We start from the raw sequence: 25,502 nt of genomic DNA, 5'->3' as shown, positions 1-25,502 counted from the left end.
CTTTGTGTCATTGTCTCAGTTTAATTACTTAAAGTTATAGAATGTTCAAATTCAAATGGAGTATTGACTTATTTTACAGTTAATATAATTCCTTAATATAAAACCAAGATTTATATTTTATTGCTTACTGAAGTTATTGAATAGATCTCATTTGCTCAACATTTAACTATGTGAGGAACTGGAAATAGAGCTTGTTTTCCTTATCCTTGTTTTTAAAAAGTGCATGAAATACTGTACATTTCTATTACCTTTTTAATATATATGTATTTATTTCAGAGAGAGAGAGAGAGAGCAAGAGTGGAAGGGGCAGAGGAAGAGATAGAGAATCCCAAGTTAAGGCTCCATCTCACGACCATGAGCTTGTGACCTAAAACCAGTAGTTGGACTAAAACAGCAATTTAAATATCTTCTTTTATTTAAGATTTTATATTTATTTGACAGAGAGATCACAAGTAGGCAGAGAGGCAGGTAGAGAGAGAGAGGGGGAAGCAGGCTCCCCGCTGAGCAGAGAGTCCGATGCGGGGCTTGATCCCAGGATCCTGAGACCATGACCCAAGCCAAAGGCAAACCCTTAACCCACTGAGCCACCCAGGTGCCCCCAATTTAAATATCTTCTAACCTTTTGATTTATTGCCCTTGGCCACTCTTGATAGAAAAAGTAAATGATTTCCTTCCTTGCTCCAAACACAAAGTGAGAAATTACTGGTGAAAGAATATATAAGATTAGACATATATTTACAAAATAATTAAACTACATGAATACAAGCAACTGCAAATCCGCAGTATGAATGTACTTAACCAATTAACCTCAACATCAAAGGATTTCCTCCTTCAGAACAAAGAAAGAATGAGGACAATCCATTCTGTTGGCCATTGACTCAAGATGCTTGTGCCATCTGGCTCATGGGCTTTGTCTTCATACACACAGGGAGAGCACATTGCAGTTCACAGGGCTTCTATGTCTGTGAGGAAGATTATCTCTGAGTTTCCGCCCAGATAAAAACCCAATTATTGCCTGTGCAAACCCTGTGCCTTTGCAGCCTCAAAGCTGGGCATACAGGTACAGACATTTTTAGGTGAGCTAACAAAGTAACTGAATAACCAGTTATTCAGGCAATGAACCAAAATGGGCTTAATGGAGAGAAGGTAGGAAGTGATGCAAACTAAGGACTAGATGAAGAACTTCAACATGGCTGTCTTTTGGACTTTTTGCTCGTCACTGGCATTTCTTTGATACGTGATTTTCAAAGCAGGTGTTATTCTTATTGCAATCACATTGTCACACTCCATTATGAGGAAGCAATTAAGCCCATAATAAGTTAAGAGGTGATGTTTTCTCCTTTTTTTAAATCTCACACAACTGTTGATTTGTTAGCTTTTGAAAAGAGATAGGAATTTTTCAATTACATCCTGCAAAATACCTTTTTTCATTCTGAGTGTTTGAAAAGCAAATGTATCTTGGATCCAGTGCTTTTGTGTTTACAAATCTGGATATGATTTAGTAAGCTTTAAAGAGATAGCAAACGCATAGTAAGGAAATCAGATTTACATAATTTTCTGCTTGCTTACAGAACACAGCAGTTGAGATTATCTTTTACATTTGGGAAGACTGTTTTAATATGATAAGATGAAATACCACCTACAGAACACTTGATCTTGCTAGTTTGACTTCTTAAAATAAATTATGGGCTGATTTGTCATAGTGACTTTTAACATAAATTGCTATTATAATCTAAAGCAGCAATTCTAAAGGAGACTGCTTTTTCACTTCATCTACATAAAAAGATTTAGGTTATTTCTACATTTATTCTTTCCTCTCTGCAAGTTATTTGCTGTAACTTTACATGGCAGGAACAACAAAAATCCATGCTTTGTTCATTCCATCCATTCTTCTATTCATACACGGTAAGTAGCAAATCACAGCTTAAATGGAGAATGGCACAGGTAAAAAAGTATGTTGGCTTTAACTTTTGTATATAAAAAAAATGTTTTTTTAGGGGAGCACGTGTGTGCTTTGTTCCCTACTGGAAACACAATTAGATTGCAAACTCAGGAAATAAGATGAGCCCAGGGCTTTACCTTTATCTTCTACACATTTATTCACTCACTTATCCATTCATTTGTTTATTTATTTACATATTCTTGCTGCTTCAATAGTTACTGTAAATAATGAGTGTTATAGTCCAAACATCTTTCAGCTGAAGGAGTGTGAATTGCTAGAAAAAGAGGAGGTTACACTAAGCCAAAGGATTCTAAAGTCAGACCCCCTTCTGTAATCAGGAGCCTCTGGGGAATGTTTGATGTTTTTCGTCCTGATTTTTGCTTTATGTTTTGTGAGCATTATGCTTGACTAAGCTTTCTGTCACTGTCTCTAAATTCTATTTGTCTACATTTGCCACGGTGCCTATTTTCTGTAGCATCTGTATTCATTATTTGACCACAAAGGAGTTAGAAAATAAGCATGGTTATGTGCTTACTAGGATTAGTTATTCATTGATAAGTGTTCAGATTCAGGCATTTTACATTTAAACAGTGGGAGGGGGGAAGTGCTCACAGGACTTCTGGTCAAGCTTTTTTTCTGTACTGTGGATAGAGATTACATACATGTACATATTATCTCATTCAGGGCTCAGCATGAATTGGAGTAATCTTGGATTTATAAGTAGCTCACAATTATTTCCTTTCAACTGAAAGGAACAATAGAACTGACCCCCTGGAGTCTCTGATTGGAGGCTTTGTTTTTATTGTTTGCAAAGGTGAGGAAAGGTTTGTATAAAACACGGAGAACAGACAGAGTTTAGGATTGTAGAATGGCATCTAAACAAAAATTTGAAGTAAAGACAGACACATAGGTTCGAACAAAGATGTATTCAAAATTATAAGAGAAATTCTGCCCTGTCAAGGCTTCCCGTGCTATATGTGCCCCCCACCCCCTACCCCGCTCCAGGAAGAACTCAAAATGCCACAAAATAACTTCTGGGAATTAAGAGCTCTTCTATGTGCTGCTCATTTGGTGCTTAGTCATTTCACCTTGATGTATCTTTTGGTCTTCCATTTCTAATTCGGACCTCTTTAAGCCTACATTTGCTCTCAACAGTTTGTGTGATGTGTCCCAGCGTGAAAGAAAATCACTGATTGCATTCATTTTCTATGGCTATGAAAGAATAGCCACAAATGTAGTGGTTTAGAGCAACACTTCTTAGCTCACGGTTCTAGAGATCTGAAGTGCTGTGTGGCTCAAAGGGATTCTCCATGGATGATCTCACAAGGCTGACATCAAGGTGTCTATGAGCTCTATGGAAGAGCCCAGGTTCAGGTTCATCAAGACTATTGTGAGGATTCAGAGGGCGCCTGGGTGGCTTAGTGGGTTAAGCTGCTGCCTTCGGTTCAGGTCATGATCTCCAGGTCCTGGGATAGAGTACCGCATTGGGCTCTCTGCTCAGCAGGGAGCCTGCTTCCCTTCCTCTCTCTCTCTGCCTGCCTCTCTGCCTACTTGTGATCTCTCTCTCTCTCTCTGTCAAATAAATAAATCAATCTTTAATTTAAAAAAAAAAAAAGAGGATTCAGTACCTTGTTGTTGTAAGGTTGACGTCCTCATTTTCTTGCTGGCTGTCAGACAGCTCACTGTTTCTAATGGTCACTTGCCTTCCTGAACACCTGGGCCCTTCTGTCCTCAGGCTGGCTCCCCCTCGGTGTCTTAATCCCAGATCTACTCTTTTGCCACTAGGGAAGAAAACTGTCTGCTTTCAGAACGACTCATGAGACTAGGGCAGGCCACCCAGATGATCTATATGTTTTCAAGTCAACTGACTTTAATTACATCTCGAAAATTCTTTCACAGCAAAGCCTAGGTTAGTGTCTGATCAACTGGGAGATGGGGGAGTACCTGTAACCCCCTGGCAGTTCTGCACAGAGTAGATACTATAGAAATATCTCATAAATGAATCCACCAACACATGAATAAATGGTAAAAGAGACACTTTTAGAAGTCATATAACTTACCTTGCCAATTACTGATAGATAAAACTGAACTTCCAGGTGATTCGAATTTTATTTCACCAAAGTAAGTTATTTTTGGTCATTTACACTTTATCTAATAACCATGATTGAGTTGATGGATCACCTGAAGGCATTCCATTCTTTGTTTAACAAATGACAACAAATTTAAGAGACATTGTTTTTCTTTAAAGACCCAGTTATCAGCCTTGGGCCCACATTGCTTGTATAAACTGATTTATGCATCACAAAGCATGGTCGCCAACATTATCTCCTTCAGTGCTCAATATAACCAGTAACCCTGTCCTAGAGATGGAAAAAAACCGAAGCTCACGGTACTTCAGTATTTTGTTGAAGGTCTTTAATTCTTTGTACTAAAAATTTTCTAAAAGCAATTAACTTTGAAAAAAAATATACATGGGGGAGGGAGTCATAATGATGTAATTAAAGAATTAAAAAAAAAAAAAAAACCACTCTGGGCAGTCCTGTACATGCCTTGCCCAAATGTTTGGTAATTATAATGCAATTGTTATTCTACTCTATATTTAACACTGGAAATACAACTCCTCAGGAATTAAAATAGTAAGTTATCTGTGTCAAGTAGAAGAGTCTAGTTTGTCCAGCATTGTCTAACCAGCTGGAAAAGGACATCTCTCTGTTCTTTACCTACCAGGGAAATGATGACAAGGTGGTATCTTCAAACAAACAACATTCAATTAAATACCTTTAATTGGCAGCTAAGAAATAGTGATTTGATTTTCCTTCCAGGATTTTCTAGTTTCTCCTTATTTAAAAAAAGCTTTTTCAATCTATTCTTTTCATGATTCAGTGATCTGGAGATTAAACCATGTGTACTGACTCGAGGTTTCATTTCTATAACTTAAACCCAAAAGCAACTCAATGGCGTAAAATTGAATGCATGAGTGAATGAATTGAAAATGAATTAATTGAGTATGCATTCAAAGATACATACTCAAAAGATACTGGAATTACTAGACTCATGTAATTTAGTAAACATACCTGGGAATAGAAAAGGATTCCAAATATCCAATATGAAGAGATGTATTTGCAAGGCTCCAGGATGAGTATGCTTATGTTTCTGCTGATATTTTTAATCATAGGGTCTCCCTAGACCACTCTTTTCCCCCAACATTGTTTAAGTTTGAATATCTTTTCCAACACTCACTTTGCTGCTTCTCAGCCACTCCCTTTCACTTACAACATCCTTTTCATAATACGTCCACATCGTATTTCACTTCATTGTCAGCAAACAATATAAAGTAAAGCTTCCCGTGGGTTTTCTGTACCTGCTAAACCCAGATTTAGTCTGCAGTGGTTTTCATAGTTCTATAAATGACTTTGAACTTGACTGAGGACCCTATCCTTAGCACTGAACTGTGAGGTTTCACAAGAATTGTCACCTTGTTACTTATGAAATAAAAATGGCATTATGCCTGTCTTAAAGAAGAAAAACACTCACACAAAAACCATTATGACAAATTGAGGAATATTGAACTAGTCAATTTGTGCATTTCATTGAACATTCTGAACCATACAAATTTGAATGAAGCTTTCAATACACAAATAAGCCAGTTCTGTAACAATAGACACTGCCATTATATATCAGACATTATGCATAGTGCAACCAGCTGCATCAAAAAGATGGGGGAATTGGGATTTGTTTTCATTGTTAAATTGAAATCCAAGAAAAATTATTGTTGCTCTGTAATAAACAGGAATGCTGCTTAATGAAAAACTCTATTTGTATTATTGGTGAGTTTTCTGTTCCTAATTCAGACACGAGGATAAAGCTACTCTATTACTCTTTATAAGCTGGTAGCTGCCATAATGCTTAAACTCATCAAAGGATCATCTTGTTCATATGTGAAGAATATCAGAAGAACAGTTTGAATAGGATAGACAAGAACTAGTTTAATATAGGAGGAGATTCTTGTAAGATTAGTAGGAACATGCATAGCGCTTACTGCTTCCTTTTTATATCCCTTTATCTTCAGAAAAAAAAGCGTAACAATGAGATATTAACATTTAATATCTTTTTCTCTTTCCAGTGAAGGGAGAAAATAATCATCTGTCTTTTCTAATTTTAAGATTAAAAGAAGTACATCCAAGTGCAGTTATATAGCCCAAACTTTTTTATAAAACATGTTTCTAAGAATACACAAGAAAGGAAGTGACTTCATGGTTGCTTTCCTTAAATCTTGCACATAAATTTACAGGGAATTTTAGAAATTCACATTTGACGATTAAAATGATGATAAATTTCCTTTTTAATTGTGACTATAATTAAGTTTAGTCTGAAATGGAAAATGCATATTAGAACACTGGCATTTAAATGTGGGTCTCTGATTTCACTAGCAATTCCTCTTAGGTATGGATATAATAGGAAAGTAGAAAAATGTTACTGCAATAAATTGACATGTTTGTACTTTCGTGGGGTTTTTTGACACATTTGTTTTTACACTAGGCTTTGCTCTCTAAGAATCTATGGTTTCCTGTATTCTTTTTTCACTTTTTAAGTTTTCACATCTTGACTTCAAGCATAAATATTAAAAACAAACTACATTTTATGCAAAGGGGCCAAATTTGTTTATTTTCAAATTTCATGTGTACCTTTGAGAACCTCACAAATCAGGACAGTTTAGACATATATGCAGAATTTTATAGGTACCTATTGTTTTGATTCTAGGCAACATTCTCATTCTCCTTGATATAAACTAAAATTAACCACTCATAATAGATTCTAATATGAAAATTATCCAAATATCACTAATCTTTTTTATTAAAGATTTTATTTATTATTTATTTATTTGAGAGAGAGAGAAAATGAGCAGGGGGAAGGAATGAGGGAGAAACAAACTCCCTGCTGAGCCCCAAGCAGGGCCCAAACCCAGGATCCTAGGTCATGACCTGAGCCAACAGCAACCACTTAACCAAATGAACCACCCAGGTGCCCTCCTAAATACCACTAATATTTAATCAAGAAATATTATGGGCTTTATATGATTGATGCATTTAAAAAAGTCCATGTGACTACATTATGAGATGTACATAAAACATACATTGACTATAGATCTTGGAAATTACTTCAGACATTTGATATTTAAAAAGATAATGATCACTTCTAACCTGTATATAGAAAAAACTCATTTTGTATTTGATTGGTTGAAATGACTAAAGTGGTGCGTAACTGTTGGATCATTTACTAGACTATGAAATTATTTTGATACTATATTTAGGGACATTTTAAGATTCTATTTGTTATATTCAATGTCAATAAGCAGTGAAAGGTATAGAAATCTGAAACAAGACACTAAACAAATGAATGTGGGCAGTGCAGTGTGCTAGATAGGATACCAAACTCAAAGTCCAGAGAACTGAGTTAATCCTGTCATAGGTACTCCCTCCCTAGATTTCAGTCCCTTCTGGCTTTAAAAGGGCAGAAGCCTGAAATGCCATTCTCTAACTAGATTTCTGATTTGATTATACATTGACAACAGAGAATAGAACCTCTCAAAGTTTCTTTTATCCCTAGAATTCTAATAATATATGACTTAGTGAAAATTAACCCTTTTCTTCTAGATAGTTTTGTTTCTACTTGACATTAAAATGTTCCTACTTTTTTGTTTCTACTTGACATTAAAGCCAACAATTAGATTTTGTTCATCTTCGTATATTCAGCACTAACCACGATGCCTAACCCATAGTAGTGCCCATAGTATTCGTTGCATAAAGAATGTGATTACTGTTATAAAAGCCAGTTATTCCTAAGTTACTCATTTTCTGACTCACCTAAGATTAATTTTCCAGCTTGAGGGTTAAACATAAATATTTTGGTTAAGGATAGTAGAAAATAGTGCCAAAGTAGAGGCATCTCTAATGAACTAAATTTTGTCTAATGAAATAACAACCCTTCTCCTCGTGATATGTGATCGAAGAACTGTGAATATAAAATTATCAGCTGAGGGGCTCCTGGGTGGCTCAGTGGGTTAAGCCGCTGCCTTCTGCTCAGGTCATGATCTCAGAGTCCTGGGATCGAGTCCCGCATCGGGCTCTCTGCTTCCCTCTCTCTCCGTCTACTTGTGATTTCTCTCTGTCAAATTAATAAATAAAATCTTTAAAAAAAAATTATCAGCTGATTGGGGCTCCTGGAGGGCTCAGTCTTTAGCTTAGCATGGGGCTCTTGGTTTCAGTTCAGGTCATGATCTCTGAGTCACAGGATCCAGCCCCAGGGCTGACTGCACTCAGCAAGGAATCTGCTTGAAGATCCTTTCCCTCTGCCCCTCCCCTAGCTCACGCATGCGCGCTAGCTCTCTCTCAAATAAATAACAATGAATCTTTTAAAAAATTATCAGCTGATAGACTGAAAAACTCACTAGTGCAGTCCTAAGAAGCCGTATTCCTATTTGGTCAAAAACTCTTTTGAGAAATAATGTAAGTGGCTAAATCTAGAATATCCATAAAATGAGGCAGAGGTAAGGGATTCTGAAGTAACACTTTAAAACATTCCCACTGCTCTTTTTAAAATACTTTTTCTGGTGTCCAGAAAAATTATGAGCCATATATTCTATTTTGGGAGAAGGAAGTTACTAAACATCCTAAAAATCAATATGAATCCAGATTGTGTAGTGTGTCCAGTGCTAGGATCACTATGCAAGTGTACTGGTCTTTTTTTCTTTTCATCCTTTGTGGGACCATCCTTTGGACTAAAATACCCTAACATCTGACTTTTGCATGCATGTCCCCAAGTTCCTTTCATAGGAGCTGTATTTCCCATTTTCCCGTCTTACAAGTTGGATCACCTTAGGCAGAAAATGTAAGGCAGGCTGGAGCTTTGAAAAAAGAGCATTTCAAGGTTGTAGGGAGAGCAGTATTTTATAGTTAAAATCATAATAAAAATATAAGAACCATGGGTGCTTTTAAATATTTAAGAAATACAATAGGAGACAGAACTTTCATTAGGCAATGTTGCTGGTGTAGCAGAAACCAAAATGATAATAGTGTAAAACAGTGGGTAATATTCCTAGGATAAAATCTATGAGGAAAAAATCAGATTTAATTAAGATTTTAAGACCCCCTTTACATTATTATGGGTATGTGCCTGCTAAAAATGTAATTAATGCAGACCTCACAAAAGTGATGCTATGGAATTATCAAGACCCAGGAACCCAGGAAGAGTGGAGGCAAAAAGATAGGATAATTACTTTCAATCGATTTAATTATCCAAAACTAATTTATTGTACACCTTCTATGCACGGAGCACTATATACTTGGGTGGGGCATATGAAAGTACCGCCCCCCAGACATGGTATTTATAACCTGTTGTTCTCTTCTTCATACAAGAGTGTTATCTTTGTGTGAATCCTCCCAAAATGAGTTGCTCACTTACAGGTGATTATTTTGGAAAGGAATTTCAAGGAACACTGGTAGGAGACTGGAACAAGTTAAACAGAGAAAGAGGGGAAGCCTGTCCAAGAATGTGTTATTGAGCTGGTCCCTGCTATGGGTCACTAAGCTCCATCCCACTGGGAACCCTGTGAGGGGCCATGTGGAATGTATCTCAGAATTGTTTGCCCTGCATGCAGCTGGTTGTCATAGCAGCAGCCAAAGTAAAAAGGCAGCGAGAGGATGGAAGGCAAGATACAAAAGGTGTGTGAAACAAATACATTTTGCAAATGTATCTCTTGCGGAGATAAAAAGAGCAGTTATTCATTAAGCCCTTATTATGCGTGGTCATTGTGCCAGTCACTGGGGAAGGGGAAAAGAGAAGTAAAGAAAGATGAAAAAATCAAGGTCCCTGTGCTTTAGGAACTGGCAGTTTAGGCAAGGAGGTAAGTGAGAGAACAAGGCAGTGAGCTAGGACTTGGAATAGCAGTTGAGCCTCGAGGGAGGGAGCAAGTAAGGGTTCAAAGGACCAAGTATGTTATCACAGAAGTAACCTTGGAACTAAGTCCTTAAGGAGAAGTGAAATCATGTGAGACTGAGACTAGAAATTTGGTAGGGGATTCCGAGTAGAAGAAATATGGACTGCAAGCCGGGGGAGTTAGAGTGCAGTTTGGTCAGAGCACTGTGATCTGCTTAGAGGAGTTATATACTGAGACTGTAGTCTAGCACACAGAACGGTATAGCAAATATAGTTATGGGCTCAGTGAGTATCTGTAAATACTCAAGCATTACTTGTGTAATGAGTGAATTTTCTTTTTTTTTTTTAAAGATTTTATTTATTTATTTGTCAGAGAGCGAAAGAGCACAAGCAGGCAGAGTGGCAGGCAGAGGCAGAGAGAGACGCAGGCTCCTTGCTGAGCAAGGAGCCCAATGTGGGACTCGATCCCAGCACCCTGGGATCATGACCTGAGCCAAAGGCAGACACGTAACTGACTGAACCATCCACGCACCCCTCATTTCAGATTTCAAAACCAGCTTGAATTTCTTCTAAAAGTTAATTGAGTTGCATTTGAGCTGGGCACTGACATATGGGCACTGTTCTAACATGTAGAGATGCAGAAAGCCATCCCAGATGAAGGAAGAGCATGAGCAAATGTACAAAGCCGCAAGGAGCCCTTCCCGCTTAGTGTGACCAGCGCAGCCCATGGCAGACAGCAGCCAGGGTAGGACTGGAAAGGTAGCTTCGGGAAAGTTTCAGGAAAGGGTCTTGAATTCTATACAAAGTCGTTTGGATTTAATAAGGTTTCTTAAATAGCCGAAATATAATGGTAATGATTAGAGAATCATTGAGAATAACTGAAAATCAATCTGGAGCATAACAAGTGGAACAATTTAAGTAAATCAGAACTACGGGGCCAGATAATCACTGACCTTTATTGCATTTGAAAAGCTGAGGAAAAAAATTGGAAGGTAAATGTAATATTCCAAAGAATGAAAAAGATAATCAAACCTTATGAAATTCTTGATCCTTAATGCTGAAAGAGCCATGTTGTAGAATAACAAAAGAAGCTACTTTAAGATTATATTCCAAACACAAAAGAGGAAAAAAATAAAACTGAAAAAATAAGAGAATCCAATCATTAAAGCTCCAGATTTAACCACTTACATAAAAAGTTAAATAATTTTACACCCACATATCCACACATATAAAATCTTAAAAACTCATTCAAGTTGCAAAAAATGTTTACCGGTTTTGCAATTTCTCCCACTTTTTACCACACTAGCAATGTCACATTGATGATACAGCTGATGGCAGTGACTATTAGTGACCTTAAGAACACAGCTGGGTTTCTATTTTTACTTCTGTAAAACCCTCTTTTCTTCAGCTAAATGATGCCTTAAAGGCCCAAACGAAAATCTATGTAGCCAAGGCGATTTGTATTGTATGTTTGTATATAAATTTCACAGAACAAAGCCAGCTTTGAAAACACATATACATACTCCCACACACATACACACACACGCACTCCAAAATATGTAATGATACTTATATAGAAACCTGTTTTCAAACCAACCAAGAATAAATAACTAGGCTTTGCCCAAGTTCAAAGAAGCATTTAGGGCTATACAAAATTACCTCTCTAGGCAACACACTTCAAACCAGAGCTATTATAGATTCATGTAAATCACTTCTGATCTGCTAAAAATGGAGTAAACAAACAAGCAAAAGATCCACGCATTTAGAAGATATTGATGAACAATTCAGGCTCTGAAACTTTTTTCAATGACTATGAAGGACAGAAAAAAGGGCGCAGAGTTTGTTTCTATTTGGGTGATTGCTTACTTATTCTCTTTAGCTCAGATTAGAGGTAATAGTCTTGGAGAGTTTCATCTGGCTATTTGCAAGTAAAAGTATTTACCTACAAATAGGCAGATTTCTGAATATGGGTAATAACCAAAACAAACATATGTTTAAAATTCCTAATGTCGTTGATGCTGAGTGCATAGGATTGTAGACTCTGAACTTTGGCAAATGGCCATTCATCAAGCAGAAAAGGATTCAAAAGGATTCAAGGATGGTGGTCCGCCAGAGAGATCGCTTCGGAGTTGCTAGGAATAAGCTGGTAGGAAATGCCGTGAGTCCGAGAGAGAAAGGAATCGTGTGACTTCTCTAGCCATTCTCCTCATTGTTTATAATATAAAATAAAGATACTTTCTGTGAAAACAGCTGTTTGACATTTTCATGTTTGTGAAGGCTCTTGTCTGTAGAAGATGTTGGAACTTCCTGAAGATAGGCATTCAGTGTTTGATCAAATGAAAAAATAAAGATCTAAAATGTGAGAATAAGTATCTAAATATAGATTTACTATAACCTTGGGCCTTGATTTTGAAAAAAAGAAAAGTATGCCAATGCACACTTGTTAGACTGTTTTTTTTTTTTTCTAAATAAGATATAAAAGAAAGCGGATAGACAAGAATTCAAAGCTATTTACCGACTCCTACTTTCTCTCCCTAAATAACAAGTGAAGCTGGCTTTGCTAGAGGCTCATCAATGAAACCTTACCCTGCCAGACCAAGAATGGCATGAAAAGTACACCATGTTTTACTTGTACACATGTTTACCTCTCTGTAGTCTAGGAAAACAGTCTATAGTACAATAAAGGTGTATTGAGTAAAAAGGAGTCTAAAAATCTAGATTCTTTTGTTAAACATCATTAGCCCTACCACATCATCACTATGCTACTCAGGCATTCCCAAACCTAGAGCTTCAGGGAAGAATATCTTAAAGGGTCTATACAGTACAGGAGCATTGATAGCCACCCAAAAAAGCCTACCTCTGGAAATTACTGTGCCACTGGAGTGAGATGGTACATGAGAAGACAGGGTTTGTCTGTGCTGTGTCCTTAACACAGCGCATCCCACCTTAGGACCAACCTGGGCTCCTTGATTGCACAAGAAATAACACAAAAAGCAATAAGGAGGTGATGTCACCTGTGCTGAGATTTGTCTGCTTCTTCCAGACACCACAACCCAAAGTTGTACATTTAGTGGTAAAACATAACCCATTCTAGTACCCTTTCCTCCCCTAATCTCCCCCCAGAATTTAGGCAGAATTAAATGATGCAAAAAATCTGGGTGTGATCTGAATCTAGATATCCACTCCACCTGCTGATGGTGTTAAGGGGTGGGTATCGCTAACGAGAAGATTAAAATATCGCCTCCCACAGTATGTAATGAAACAGAGTTGCACTGTCTTTTTAGATAGAATCAATGCTGCATAATTTCTCAGTAAACTAATGTGCAGTCTATTTTGAATCCACATTAATCACTCTCTTTTATAAGAAATCTAATTTAGGTGTAAATCATTCACTTCCCAGGTACAGGTTTTCTCAATAAAATGTAAGTTGAGGCCAGCTTTTTCTTACGGAAGCAGAGTTAATGTAACTAAAGTAACTCTACCTAAGATTTCAGCAAGAATTTTAAAAATATGACTCAAAGCTAGTTTAGTTAAACTTGAGTAATTTAAAGAAATTGCCTAGGCAAGTAATTGGTATTATACCAAAACTAAATATTTCACAGTTACATTTGCTTTTGCCTAAAAATAAAAACTGGAGCAATACAAGGGAAAACTGCCAAGACTGAAAATAATATGCAGCAGCTGTAAGTAATTGGGAGTGATAATCATAATTAGACAAGATGTAAGATGTGTGTTAAAACCCAGATTGGATCTTCCTGTTGACAAGTGGGAGAGTTCCCAACGGCCTGGACTCCACACCTAGCCCCAGGCACTTCCGCTCCCGGCCTGATCCCAACAGCCTGGACTCCACACCTAGCCCAGGCACTTCCGCTCCCGGCCTGAGAGCCCCAGAAAAAACAAACTCAACACTAGATGAGCCATGAAACCACACTCTAAATTCCATGTATCATGGGGGTGTGTGGGGAGAATGGGGTCATACTCCCTGGCCTCAAGGATTCTTCAAACCAGAGGAGACTGGACAATTATCGAGCAGCAAATAGCATTAATAAAAGTCCTTCAAAAGAAGCCAAGATAATGAAGAGAATAAATATGTTTGCAAGATAGACAAGTTTGTAAGACCAGAGAAACACTATTTAATCAAGTATAGATTAAGAGTGGGGTCAAATATTCTTGTTCCATGGGAAACATCTCAAGCTAAGAAGTAAGCTTTATGGGGGCAGGAGCAATTCCTCTTTTGCTCAGAGAATGACTCAGAGAATGCCTAGCACACAGCACACACTGAATTGGCCTAATAAGTGAGGGAATGAGATAGTACTCGAGGGAGTGCACATCCTGTGGCAGATGCTCTATTGGGTACTTCAAAAGTAGCGACACAGTTTACCTTTATGATAGCTTCTGAGACACACCAATCCTCATTTGCAGATGAAGATACTGAACTAAGCACAGTTAAGAAATGTGTCTAGGTTAGTCCAGCTAGAAAGACGTGGAACTAGTCTCAAACCAACATCATCGTCATCTAGATCCACAGTCCCCGGCTTATGCATATTTAAAAACTAGAATACCTTAAGCTTTACTAAGAAAGTGAATAGGATAACAATCCACTTTTTCTGTTGTCTTAAATTCTTACCTACAAGAGACACCAAAGAATAAAATGGTGAACATGAAAACATCTAACACAATACTCGAAGGCCATGTATTCTCTCTCTCTCTCAACTCTTTCAAATTCTTCACCCTTTTGTTTTCTTCCTTTTTTTTTCTTTGTCCTTTTCTTCTCAATTCAAACCTCTTATCCTTTCTACATTCTTCTCCTTAAGACCAAAGACAATTAAACAGAGAGTAGGAAAGAAACACAACAGTTTTCCTCTCACATACTTTGTCTTCAGAGCAAGGAATCATAGGAACAGCTGTTGAAATAGGGGATTTTATCAAAGTTGTTTTGAATTAGACAAATGAATATTTAGGAATATCTTCCCACATTTATTTCAACTGAAGTCTGTTGGACACATTTGATATAAGGTTTGGATGCACACGTTATAAAGATGAATATTCCATAACTTCAACATGCCTATAGTCCGGTGGAAGAGAAATACATAACTTATTATAAGTTAAAAAGAAACTATTTCTGAAGTCAGATATAAATGGAGGACTAAAAATTCTTTTTTTTTTTAAAGATTTTATTTACTTATTTGAGAGAGAATGAGTGAGAGCATGAGCGAGAAGGTCAGAGGGAGAAGCAGACTCCCCAAGGATCTGGGAGCCCGAAGCGGGACTCGATCCTGGAAGTCCGGGATCATGACCGGAGGCGAAGGCAGCTGCTCAACCAACTGAGCCACCCAGGCACCCTGGAGGACTAAAAATTCTTAAAGAGATTAGGGGGGCCTCGTGGAGTAAATGGTATTTTAGATATCTAAGGATGAGTAGGACCTTGGTAGATAAAGAAGAACAAGAAGTAAAGCCATTCCGCCATTGTGCAAATGACAAGGAGTAAAGAAAATACCCTATGTGTTCAGAAAATGGCCTGTGTGAGTAGAGGTGAGAGTATGTATGAATCTGGATTAGTTGTCTAGAACCAGATAACAGAGGTCCCTGGGTGCTGAGCTATAGTGCTTTGGCTTTCGTAGCAGTAGGTAATGGAGACACTTGATGGTCTGTGATTAACACAGGCTTCTCCTCTTGCCTCCACTAGTATGATCTATTTTCTATTGAATAGCCAGGTGATCATTTAAAAATGTCAGCTGGACTCCTCTCCTCAGAATTCTCCTATGGAGATTTTGAATCAAATCCAAATTCTCACCATAGCTCCACTAAACCACTGATCATATGCCCTCGCCCTCCTAATTTTCTTTAGGATGAGTAGCAGTATGATATTCAGACGCAGCGAAAAACATGGCAGAGAATATACAACAGATCTGACCATGCCAGAGGCACCACTGCCTGTCTCCTAAGAAATCCAGGACTATATCTGAGGGGTATAGGTTCATCTAAACTTCCTTTCGTTTGCTGCAAGAGGATGGTGCTACGAAGTTTGATGCCTGCTCTTCCCCCTTATAATTGGCCTTATGATCTGTCTTCTTGCTCAAGTGCTGAAGGGAGGTACACTGACTCTATACAGGTCTTAGAAGGTCATAAGTCTAAAAGCATGGAGAGAAGAAAGACGGTAAAACAGTGATGAAAGACAATATTCTTCTGAAAAAAGAAGTCAAGTTATTGTGTCGCTTTATGTGCTTATTGTCAGATTGGGAAATGGATATGAAACTTATCATCACTCAATAAATATTTATTGAACACTTACCAAGTACCAGACTCTGTATTCTATAACAGTGATAAAAGACATATATAAAGAATCTTGGTTTGAAGATACTCTTGGCCGAGTGGGGAAAGACAGGTATGTAAACATGATGTGATGGATATGTAAACACGATATCAAATATGCCAAACTAATATGGCATGTGGGACTTTATAAAAACCTTTCTCTTTTTAAAGTGTATGATATTTGAACTGAGTCTTCAAGCTAATATCTAATAGTGAGCTATTATTTTCTTGAATTCTTAACATTTTTCTATAATTTCTTAAATAGCTGATTGAGATGCAACATGCCAAACAACTGGACCAATAGTACTGAGACCCCTAACTTTAGTACCTTTAACAAGTCACACACACTACAAATCCATAATAAATATCAGTCAAGGTTATATAATCAGACTAAGGTTATACAATAATAGGATACACCAAGTAAAAGGACTACTATGCCCCCATTTTATAAAGTGAGATATATATGTACTAACATGTGTATATCATTGCATTTCTTAAAAAATACTTGTATTTGTATCTGCTGTCTGGACTACTTACCTGTCATGACTCCTTAGGAAGCCCTCCCATGTTTGTTCATTATCCTTACAATTATATATATCCTAACGTTCCATACATGCCTTTTTATTTATACCTCCAACTATAACAAAACTTTCCTAAGAGAGGAGATTGAGTTTTATTTACCTGAGCCCATGTTCCATCTCCAGCACATGAAAGATGCTCAATATATACTTAAGGAGAATAAATCATGATACATGACTTAGCATTAGTTATCTGACCAAAAATTCCCTTGACTGACTTTACTCTTTGCTTTTTGGCTTCCTAATTATCAATAGCTATTCTACAGTCCATTTCCTATAATAATTGAGTCTAATGATGCAGCAACAGGTTCCTATTTTATTTTGGGACTAATGGAGTATTGCATCTACAAACAACTAAGGAGTACAATGGAAAAAAAGATATAGTTAAAAAGCATTATTTAATTTTAAATATATTACTGACATATCTTTCTCATGTCTAAGACAATAGGAGGCTGAGTAGAAGATAAAGGTGCACTGGGGGAAGAGGTGGAGTATATGGAATTAAGAAACAAAAGGACCATCCCTATCTTATTAGGTAGTATATATTCCCAGTGGCTGGCACCTAATTCAATTAGTATTTCTAAATGACTGAAAGATGATGTATTATTGTAGATTCTCTGGCCTATATGCAAGTGACTTGCTTCAGAGGAGATTTCATTTTGTAAAAGAGAAATACTCCTTTTAACTCTGATCATTTCATTTGTTTAATGGAATCATTCATTCAAGAGACATTTCTTGAGCATCTACTTTGCCACTCTCAGTGCATGGAAACACAAAGATAAATAAAACAGGACCTAGGAGGTCTCACAGTCTAGTGGGATAAATAGAGATGTATATGAATATTTGCAATGTAGTATGATAGTTCTATAAAAAGAAATAAACATGGGTGGTCTAATGACACAATAGGGTTATCTGCTCAGCTTGCTGGAAGAGGGGGAGGGGATTCAGGAGAGATTGCCTCAAAAATGCCCTTTAAAGGATGGATAAGGAGTTTTCATGGTTCTTTCTACTTTACCCACTTACTGTACTATTTAATTTGTCATGATAATAAAAATTTTATCTTTGCTTTGTATGCCTGGCTTTTAAGATCTATTTCTTATTTATGAAATCATTTTATATGCTTTGCTTATTATTAGTCCTTTACTATTAGTCTAGTTTTATTGCATTCAAGATTCTTAAAAAAACAACAGCAAAATAACTCTTCAGTAGCTGTCATTGAGAAGGTAACAGACCAATTAAATATTTATTTACGTTTTAAAAAACAAAACACCTTTCTAGGTTTTGAACAAGAGAAAATAATTTAAGGAGCGTCATGGTTTTAAATTAGACGTCTTATATAACAGGACTTCAAAAGCTATGGGCTCAGCAATACACTTCTTTTCTTCACCATCTTCTCATTTTTTAAAAACTCTTTTGTGATGCGAATAGAAGCATTAAATAGTGCATTTTGCTTTGTGTTTACTAAAGAGTAGTAGTCTCAGTCGTTGAACTACATTCACCTGGACCCAACAAGTGTACCGTCAAGGAAACTTTCCTCTGCATAGATGAATGCATCTTTCATCCCCTATAATTTCTTAGAGATATAAACAACGCAATTTATTCTTCTTGTAATATGGAAATATAGTCATTGGTGAAAGTTTCATTAACAACTATCTTCTGGTAATTTAAACTCTGTGTGACTAAAACTGCTCCTGAAATTGAGTTATGGATTTGGGGGTGAAGTAGTATATTTATTTTATTACATGATTCATTTTCTATTAGGTAACGTTGTTTGAAATCCAGGTTTTATTAAGGGAGGGTAGTTAAATGTATGTTGGTGGGGGTTTTATTATTACTGTTATTTTTATGATGGTAAATGAGAATCGGTCTCAACCAAAGCTGAGCATGCCTGTAACATTCAATTTCTGGAACACGGTGTAATTCACGTTCCAAGAGGCAATTGTCCTCTTGTGAAATGAAGTGGAATCCATTCAGTAGATTCCCAAAATATTCCAAGCTTTGGTGAATCTCTAGGTGAAATCTCTTAGTGAAAATTTAACTTGACGCTTGGCCAAGTACTACATAATCTTCTCTATGTATGAAACTGTGATCTTTCCAATTTAAAAGTAATCATATGATTCAACAGCTCCAAATTCTTTAAAATCTCCTTCAGTATAAAAAAATAAATTCTTTTTCCTTAGAGTTGGGGTCATGTTTTATCTGCCTAGAGTTCTAGTTTCAGTTTCCTCAACTCCAAGCCTCGAATTTCATGGTCCGGCAAGACTCATCTGCTAGAATATAGGCCATGCTCTCTTCTTTCTTCATACCTTTGAATAAATTGTTTCCTCTGCCCAAATGACTGTCCCCTTTAGTCAAACTCTCTGTGAAATCATCCCTCCCTTGCCCAGGCAGATTTAGATACAGAATTTTCTGTGTCGCTCCAGTTTATACATCTAATACTCCTTGGATTATATTATAATTGCTTCAATATCTTTCTTCACCTAATCCTCCACCTCCCCCCACAAAAAGATTTTGAAAGAGAGAATCTCTTGTTTTTCTAACATTCAGTGCAGTATTTGACCAATAACAAAGATGCACAAATATATGTATGTGTATATGTATGCTATTCCTCGTATGTGACATCTAAAAAAGCTGAACTTGTGAAAACAGAGCTAAATGGTGGTTACCAGAGTCTGGGGAGGGCAATCGGGGAGATGTTGTTTAAGTGTACAAATTTAGAACTAGTAGGTAAATGGCTGCTGGAGAACTAACGCACAGCACAGTGATTATAGACAACAATACTGTCTGTATTATAACCTCCAAAGTTGCTCCAAACTAGATTCTAATTGTTTCCATCACAGAAGAGAAATGATAATTATGTGATGTGATAGAGTTGTTAGCCGATGCTGTGGTGGTAATCGTGATCGTATTGCAATTCACAAATGTAGCAAATCAACACTGTTGTACTCCTTAAACTTACACAGTGTTATAGGTCAATTATATATCCCAACAAAAATAAATGTTAAAAAATATATGCATGAACTACATATTATCCACTAATCCAAAAATTTACAATGTGTATAAAAGGAATAATAATGTTAGCTGTTGTTTAGTGACCACTTAGCCTGTGTCCAGCCCAGTACAGTGGGCTGTATGTGCTTCATCTCCAATTCTCACTGCAGCCCGGCCAGGTGGCTTATCTTATTCCCCTCTTGCCCTTGAGAAAACTGAAGCTCGGAGCCGTTACTTGAATAGGCCACACATTGTCCTATAGCAGAACCAGATGTGAAGCTAAGTCTGTCTGACTCCAATGCCAGTGCTCTCCCCAGTACAGCCAGCTGCCTTTTGATTATTGTTAAGATCCTGAAAGACACAAATTAGATTTTGATTTAATCTTTTCCATTTCTTTCCAGCTCCAAGTACAGCCCAGTATGGAATTACCGGGAGCGCTGACGTTCTTTTCTCCTGCTGGTACCTTGTGTTGACACTGTCCTCTTTCACCAGCATATTCTACCTGAAGAATGCCATTCTACAATAAATTTAAAGACCCATAAAAGGCTTTTAAGGATTCTCTGAAAGTGCTGATGGCTGGATCCAATCTGGTACAGTTTGTTAAAAGCAGCGTGGGATATAATCAGCAGTGCTTACATGGGGATGATCGCCTTCTGTAGAATTGCTCATTATGTAAATACTTTAATTCTACTCTTTTTTTGATTAGCTACATTACCTTGTGAAGCAGTACACATTGTCCTTTTTTTAAGACGTGAAAGCTCTGAAATTACTTTTAGAGGATATTAATTGTGATTTCATGTTTGTAATCTACAACTTTTCAAAAGCATTCAGTCATGGTCTGCTAGGTTGCAGGCTGTAGTTTACAAAAACGAATATTGCAGTGAATATGTGATTCTTTAAGGCTGCAATACAAGCATTCATTTCCCTGTTTCAATAGGAGTCAATCCACATTTACAAAGATGCATTTTTTTCTTTTTTGATAAAAAAGCAAATAATATTGCCTTCAGATCATTTCTTCAAAATATAACTAACACATATCTAGATTTTTCTGCTCGCATGATATTCAGGTTTCAGGAATGAGCCTTGTAATATAACTGGCTGTGCAGCTCTGCTTCTCTTCCCTGTAAGTTCAGCATGGGTGTGCCTTCATATAAAATAATTTTTCTCTTCATCTCCGACTAATAACATGTTTTACCAAATCCTACAATTTGAAAGCAAAATAAACCACAAGATAAAGTCAGACTATATCCTATCTCTCAAGAACGAAGGAGCTGTTAGACTCTAAAAATCTCATCCCTCCTTACCCATGGGGTATGAGGATTTTGCCCCATATAAACTCAGTTGTGTAATGAAAATAATGTAATTAATATAGTGCAGGTAAATTTATTACAATATGTATTCTTGTAGTTGTAGTTGAATGTTGGATCCTCTTTGGGAAATAATTCCCTTCTAAATGACAGCACGCTCCATCCGAGAAATTGCCTAACAATACTACATCCTTTCCTTTCACTATTCCAAGCCAAAATTTTTAAGATGGCTTGTCTGAAAGAACACAAAGTCTGATCACCTAAGATTACATGAGTTGGTGAGCACACCAGATTCATTTGGCTCTGAGGCAGGTAAATGGGTGTGGTAGATACAGTGCTCCTGCAGACAGGGGCATTTTGCATATTTTCCACCTGAAAACATCACTCACTTGATAGTTGGGAATGAATGTTGTATAAAAGAAAAATTTCCAAAATACATTGTATCAAATATTCTGTGCTGGCATGCAGCAGATCAATCCCTGAAATAACTAATTCTGTAATAAAATCTTTCTCTGGAGCCATGTCAGTTCAAACAAGCAAGGCCAAAAAACAAACCACACCACCAAAATTACCATGCTTTATTTCTTTCTTACATGATATTTGTAAGATGTGATCTAATGAAGACAAGACACCAGTGATTAGAATATCTTAAGATTATATTAATTATTAAATTATCATGGATATTTGTTTCTATCATAAAGAATGAAAACTACATTTTTAAATGAAAATAGTGTTACTCTAAAGTATTATGTTAGAAGAGTATTTTGATGGTTTTACTCTTTACTAAAGAACGACCTTAGTCTTGAAAGCCATTTTCCAAGTTTGACGAAATTACCAGTTTCACTGCGGAGACAGATTTCCACAAATAGTTCCCTTCTGCAAGTCATACTAATCACAAAAAAGCTACTAATAAAGTTAGATACAGGATATTTCATGGCGTGTGTATATCCTTAAGACATCTAATATTTTGCCCCAAAAGAAATGGCTTCAAAATCATGAATTTTTTTTTGAGTAAAGCTTAGCCCTGAAGTACACCATAAATCTATTTTAATTAGAAAAAAGCAAATCCTAAATGAGGAGACATAAATATACAGTGTTTCCACAAAATGGCAATAATACGGCATAACGCTATTAAATTTACTCACTATAATAATTCATTATGTTATTTTGACTGATGTATTAAAAACTTTTTTAACACACATGACATTTTAATTTTGATTATTATTGATTTGCTTATTTAAAATATTCTTTGTGGAATTGGTGAGTAAACTATATATATATATGTATTGTTTTTGTATTGCAGCTTTAAAGTGGCACACTCCATAATAATCTACTTACTAGAAATAGTGGTGCTACCACAAAAGTGTTAACCATCAGTACCATTGTTTGGGAGAAAGAAACAGATCAAGAATGCATATTATACAGTGACCGCTTTCCTAGAGTTAAAGATACCTCCTCTTTGTAAGGTTTGTAGGGTAAATGTGAGGTAAATCAAGGTATAAACTATGGATGAACCAAATAATTAGTTCAAAGTGTTGTCATGATTCCGAATTTGTGGAGTCTGGTGTTTTTCCCATAGAATGTGACAGAAGTACAGTCATAGCCCAGTAGCTATATGTATTTGCCTTTATGTTAGAAGAGAATTTCTTGAGTGACATTTTAAATAGAGGAGGTATTCACTATGTTTTTCTGTATCACAGCAGCATTCCTAGTCCTTAGGCCCCTGAACAGAGTGAAACCATGAGTATTTATGAGTTCAATATTGTTCAAATAAGGCTACAGTATTTGCTTTTTTGTGTGAATGTATGCATATAATGTTCAAGTAGATGATTTTACATTTATAGACATATGAAATGTCTGATTATTCCATTTTATCAGTCCTGACTGTACAAGATTGTTGCAATTTCAGAATAGCAGTTTTATGAAATTGATTTATCTTTTGATCTAAAACAATTTTTTTAGCTATTCATTTCAGCATTTTATTTCCACAAGTTCCATTTGTGGGACTCCTTTTGTTGCCCCTAGTTTTGTTTTGGTTTTTTTGTTTTTTTTTTGGAAAGAAAAATAAAAAGCAGTTGAAGAAAGAGAGTGGAAAGAAAAGAAAAAGACAGAAAAGAGTGGTGATAAAGAGAGAGGGGGGAAATGGAGGAAGGAAGGACAAAAGGAAGGAAGGGAGGGAGGGAGAAAGGGAGAGAGGGAAGAACAGAACATTAGGGTAGTTGACTTAATTCATTTGCATTCTTGGTTTAACTGCCAGTGGTGTAATTACGTTTTACAATGATCCCATTCGAAACATAAGTCCTGTGACACCATTAAGTTCCTATTATGCAGCAATTATATAATGAAAAGTACTGCCCAAATTATAGTATTGTGTTTTTTGGGAAACACTAAAAGATTCGAGAGAGAATGTCAAACTTAAATCCACTTTTGGGGGTGTTTAAAATTTAAGTGAAAAATTAATGCTTCATCATAACATTCAAGCTATATCTAGAAAGTAGACTGGAGAACTAAGAAAATTACCCAGGTAATTCAGGACAAAAAAGAAATTTCATGTATATATATATATATATACATATATATGTATATATATATATATATATACCCCAATGTGTGAACTCAGAAAACTCTGAGAAATTTATCAAAGCCAATCATCTATATTGATCAAATTTACTGAAAAATTGTTAATTTATCCATTGTGCTTAGCTTTGTGATAGCCAAAAGTTACCTATTTAATCTTTTCAATAAAAATTGTTTTTTGAAATTCAGAAATGATTTAAAAAGAGGTCAGGTTTTTAACTATTTATTGAAGTATGTGGATGTACAGTATTTCAATAGATATGAATATGAATAAATGGTATGCCTTAAGATCCTTTGAATATGTATTTACTTTAAAGACTGGAAAAAGCCCTTCCTGTCTTTTAGTAAAACATCCATATTTCATAATCTGATGTAAAATATGTTGTACTGTTTCCAATAGGTGAATATAAAGTCAGTTTATCAATTAAAATATGTATTTGACTCATTTAAAAGCTTTATTAGTTTGAGAGAAAAAGGAAGAAATAATAATTTAAACGTACTTCTGTTATTCCCTTCTCTATTTTCTGCTGCATTCACCATACTAAACTCACATCTTTCAGGTGCTCCAAAACAATACAAGGTGAAAATATTAGATACTACAATTTCAAAGGGCTCCATAATGTAGCCTTTTTCTCTGTTGCTGATTCCCAGAAGGTTTCACAAGTTGAACTACATCTAGCCTAAAGAAGCAATTTTCTGGAAAGACTTAACTATCCATTATTTAGGATTCTCACCTGCCGAAATACAAAAAAGTTAGCCACAGAGACTGCTGATAAAATCCTGTTGGTTTTTATAGGTCAAGCACCCAAAAACTCAAATACCTCTATGATTCAGGCATATAATATAATTTCGTAAGACAGCTGGGTATAAAATGGAGAGGACGTACTCCACCACAAGGCATTCGGATATGACTTCCTTAAAAACACCCTGCTTCCCAAATAAAACACCATTTGGCTGAGAGCCCTTAGTTTGTGACTGCTATAAAATCCAAGTGAAAGACACCCCAAATGAATGATTTAAGCCCTCTTCTCCAAATCTGTCCATCTACAATGGTCAACCAAATGAAAAGGAATGGTATGGTAGATTAAAACCACAAACCATGATAAATATCCATGCTTGGTGTAATAAGCTCTTTTGAAATATGGGTGTCATTACTATTCTGGGAAAACAATATCTACTAATCTCTTCTCCCAAAATGAAAACACGTTAATAAACATCTGATTTTCCCACTGGTTTATCACTTCTCCCTGTGTAACTTCTGTCCTGCTATCAATTGCATGGGAATAGAAACATCCAGTCTCAGACCCTGAGAGGTAGCACATGAAGCAGAGCTCTTGTGTCTCTGAACATGTTAGGTCAAAACACAGATACTTCAAAATGACATCCAGGTGTTTGGAAAATAATCACTTGCTTTAGCCTGTTAGGCAGACATTTAAGAATGTTAAGAGAAAAATTTCTAAGAATAATTCATTCAAGATAATGGCATTCGATCCAACCACCAGAGAGTTGATGCACTCTTTCTGAACTTCCCAAGAAGCATATGTCTTCACATTCACATGCACTTCTAATAATTCTAAATTCACTGAAAATATTTAAGAATTGACATCTCTCGTGGAAGGAATAAAATTTGGCAAATGAATCACATAAATACTTGCCAGTCTTCCTGGAGAGGAAGAAAGAAAAAAGTTTTTAGTCTTCCCCCTGAATCTCTGCCCACAGTCATCTTAAAGTTAGCACAACTCACTCAATGTCTTCAGTCTAAGCAATGTGCTCCACCTCAGAGACTGGCAGCTAGAATTACTAGTGGCAGCTAGAATTACTCCTGAAAGGTCACAACTATCTCTACCATGCATTTTACAA

At 36.4% G+C, this 25,502-nt stretch overlaps 1 protein-coding gene across 1 annotated transcript in view; it reads left to right on the top strand.

The window, feature by feature from the left end:
• NEGR1 (neuronal growth regulator 1) overlaps positions 1–24,008 on the top strand; it is an 859,960-nt gene extending 835,952 nt beyond the window's left edge. Inside the window, exon 7 of the mRNA XM_059135811.1 lies at positions 20,160–24,008. Within this exon, the coding sequence (XP_058991794.1) occupies positions 20,160–20,284 (125 nt within the window). The 3' untranslated portion in view covers positions 20,285–24,008. The remainder of the gene's footprint in view (positions 1–20,159) is intronic.
• The last annotated feature ends 1,494 nt before the right edge of the window (positions 24,009–25,502 follow it).

This window comes from Mustela lutreola, chromosome 10 (genome assembly GCF_030435805.1).
Source record: "Mustela lutreola isolate mMusLut2 chromosome 10, mMusLut2.pri, whole genome shotgun sequence".
In the NCBI taxonomy this organism is placed as follows: Eukaryota; Metazoa; Chordata; class Mammalia; order Carnivora; family Mustelidae; genus Mustela; species Mustela lutreola.
This window is presented reverse-complemented; position numbering and strand designations above follow the sequence as displayed.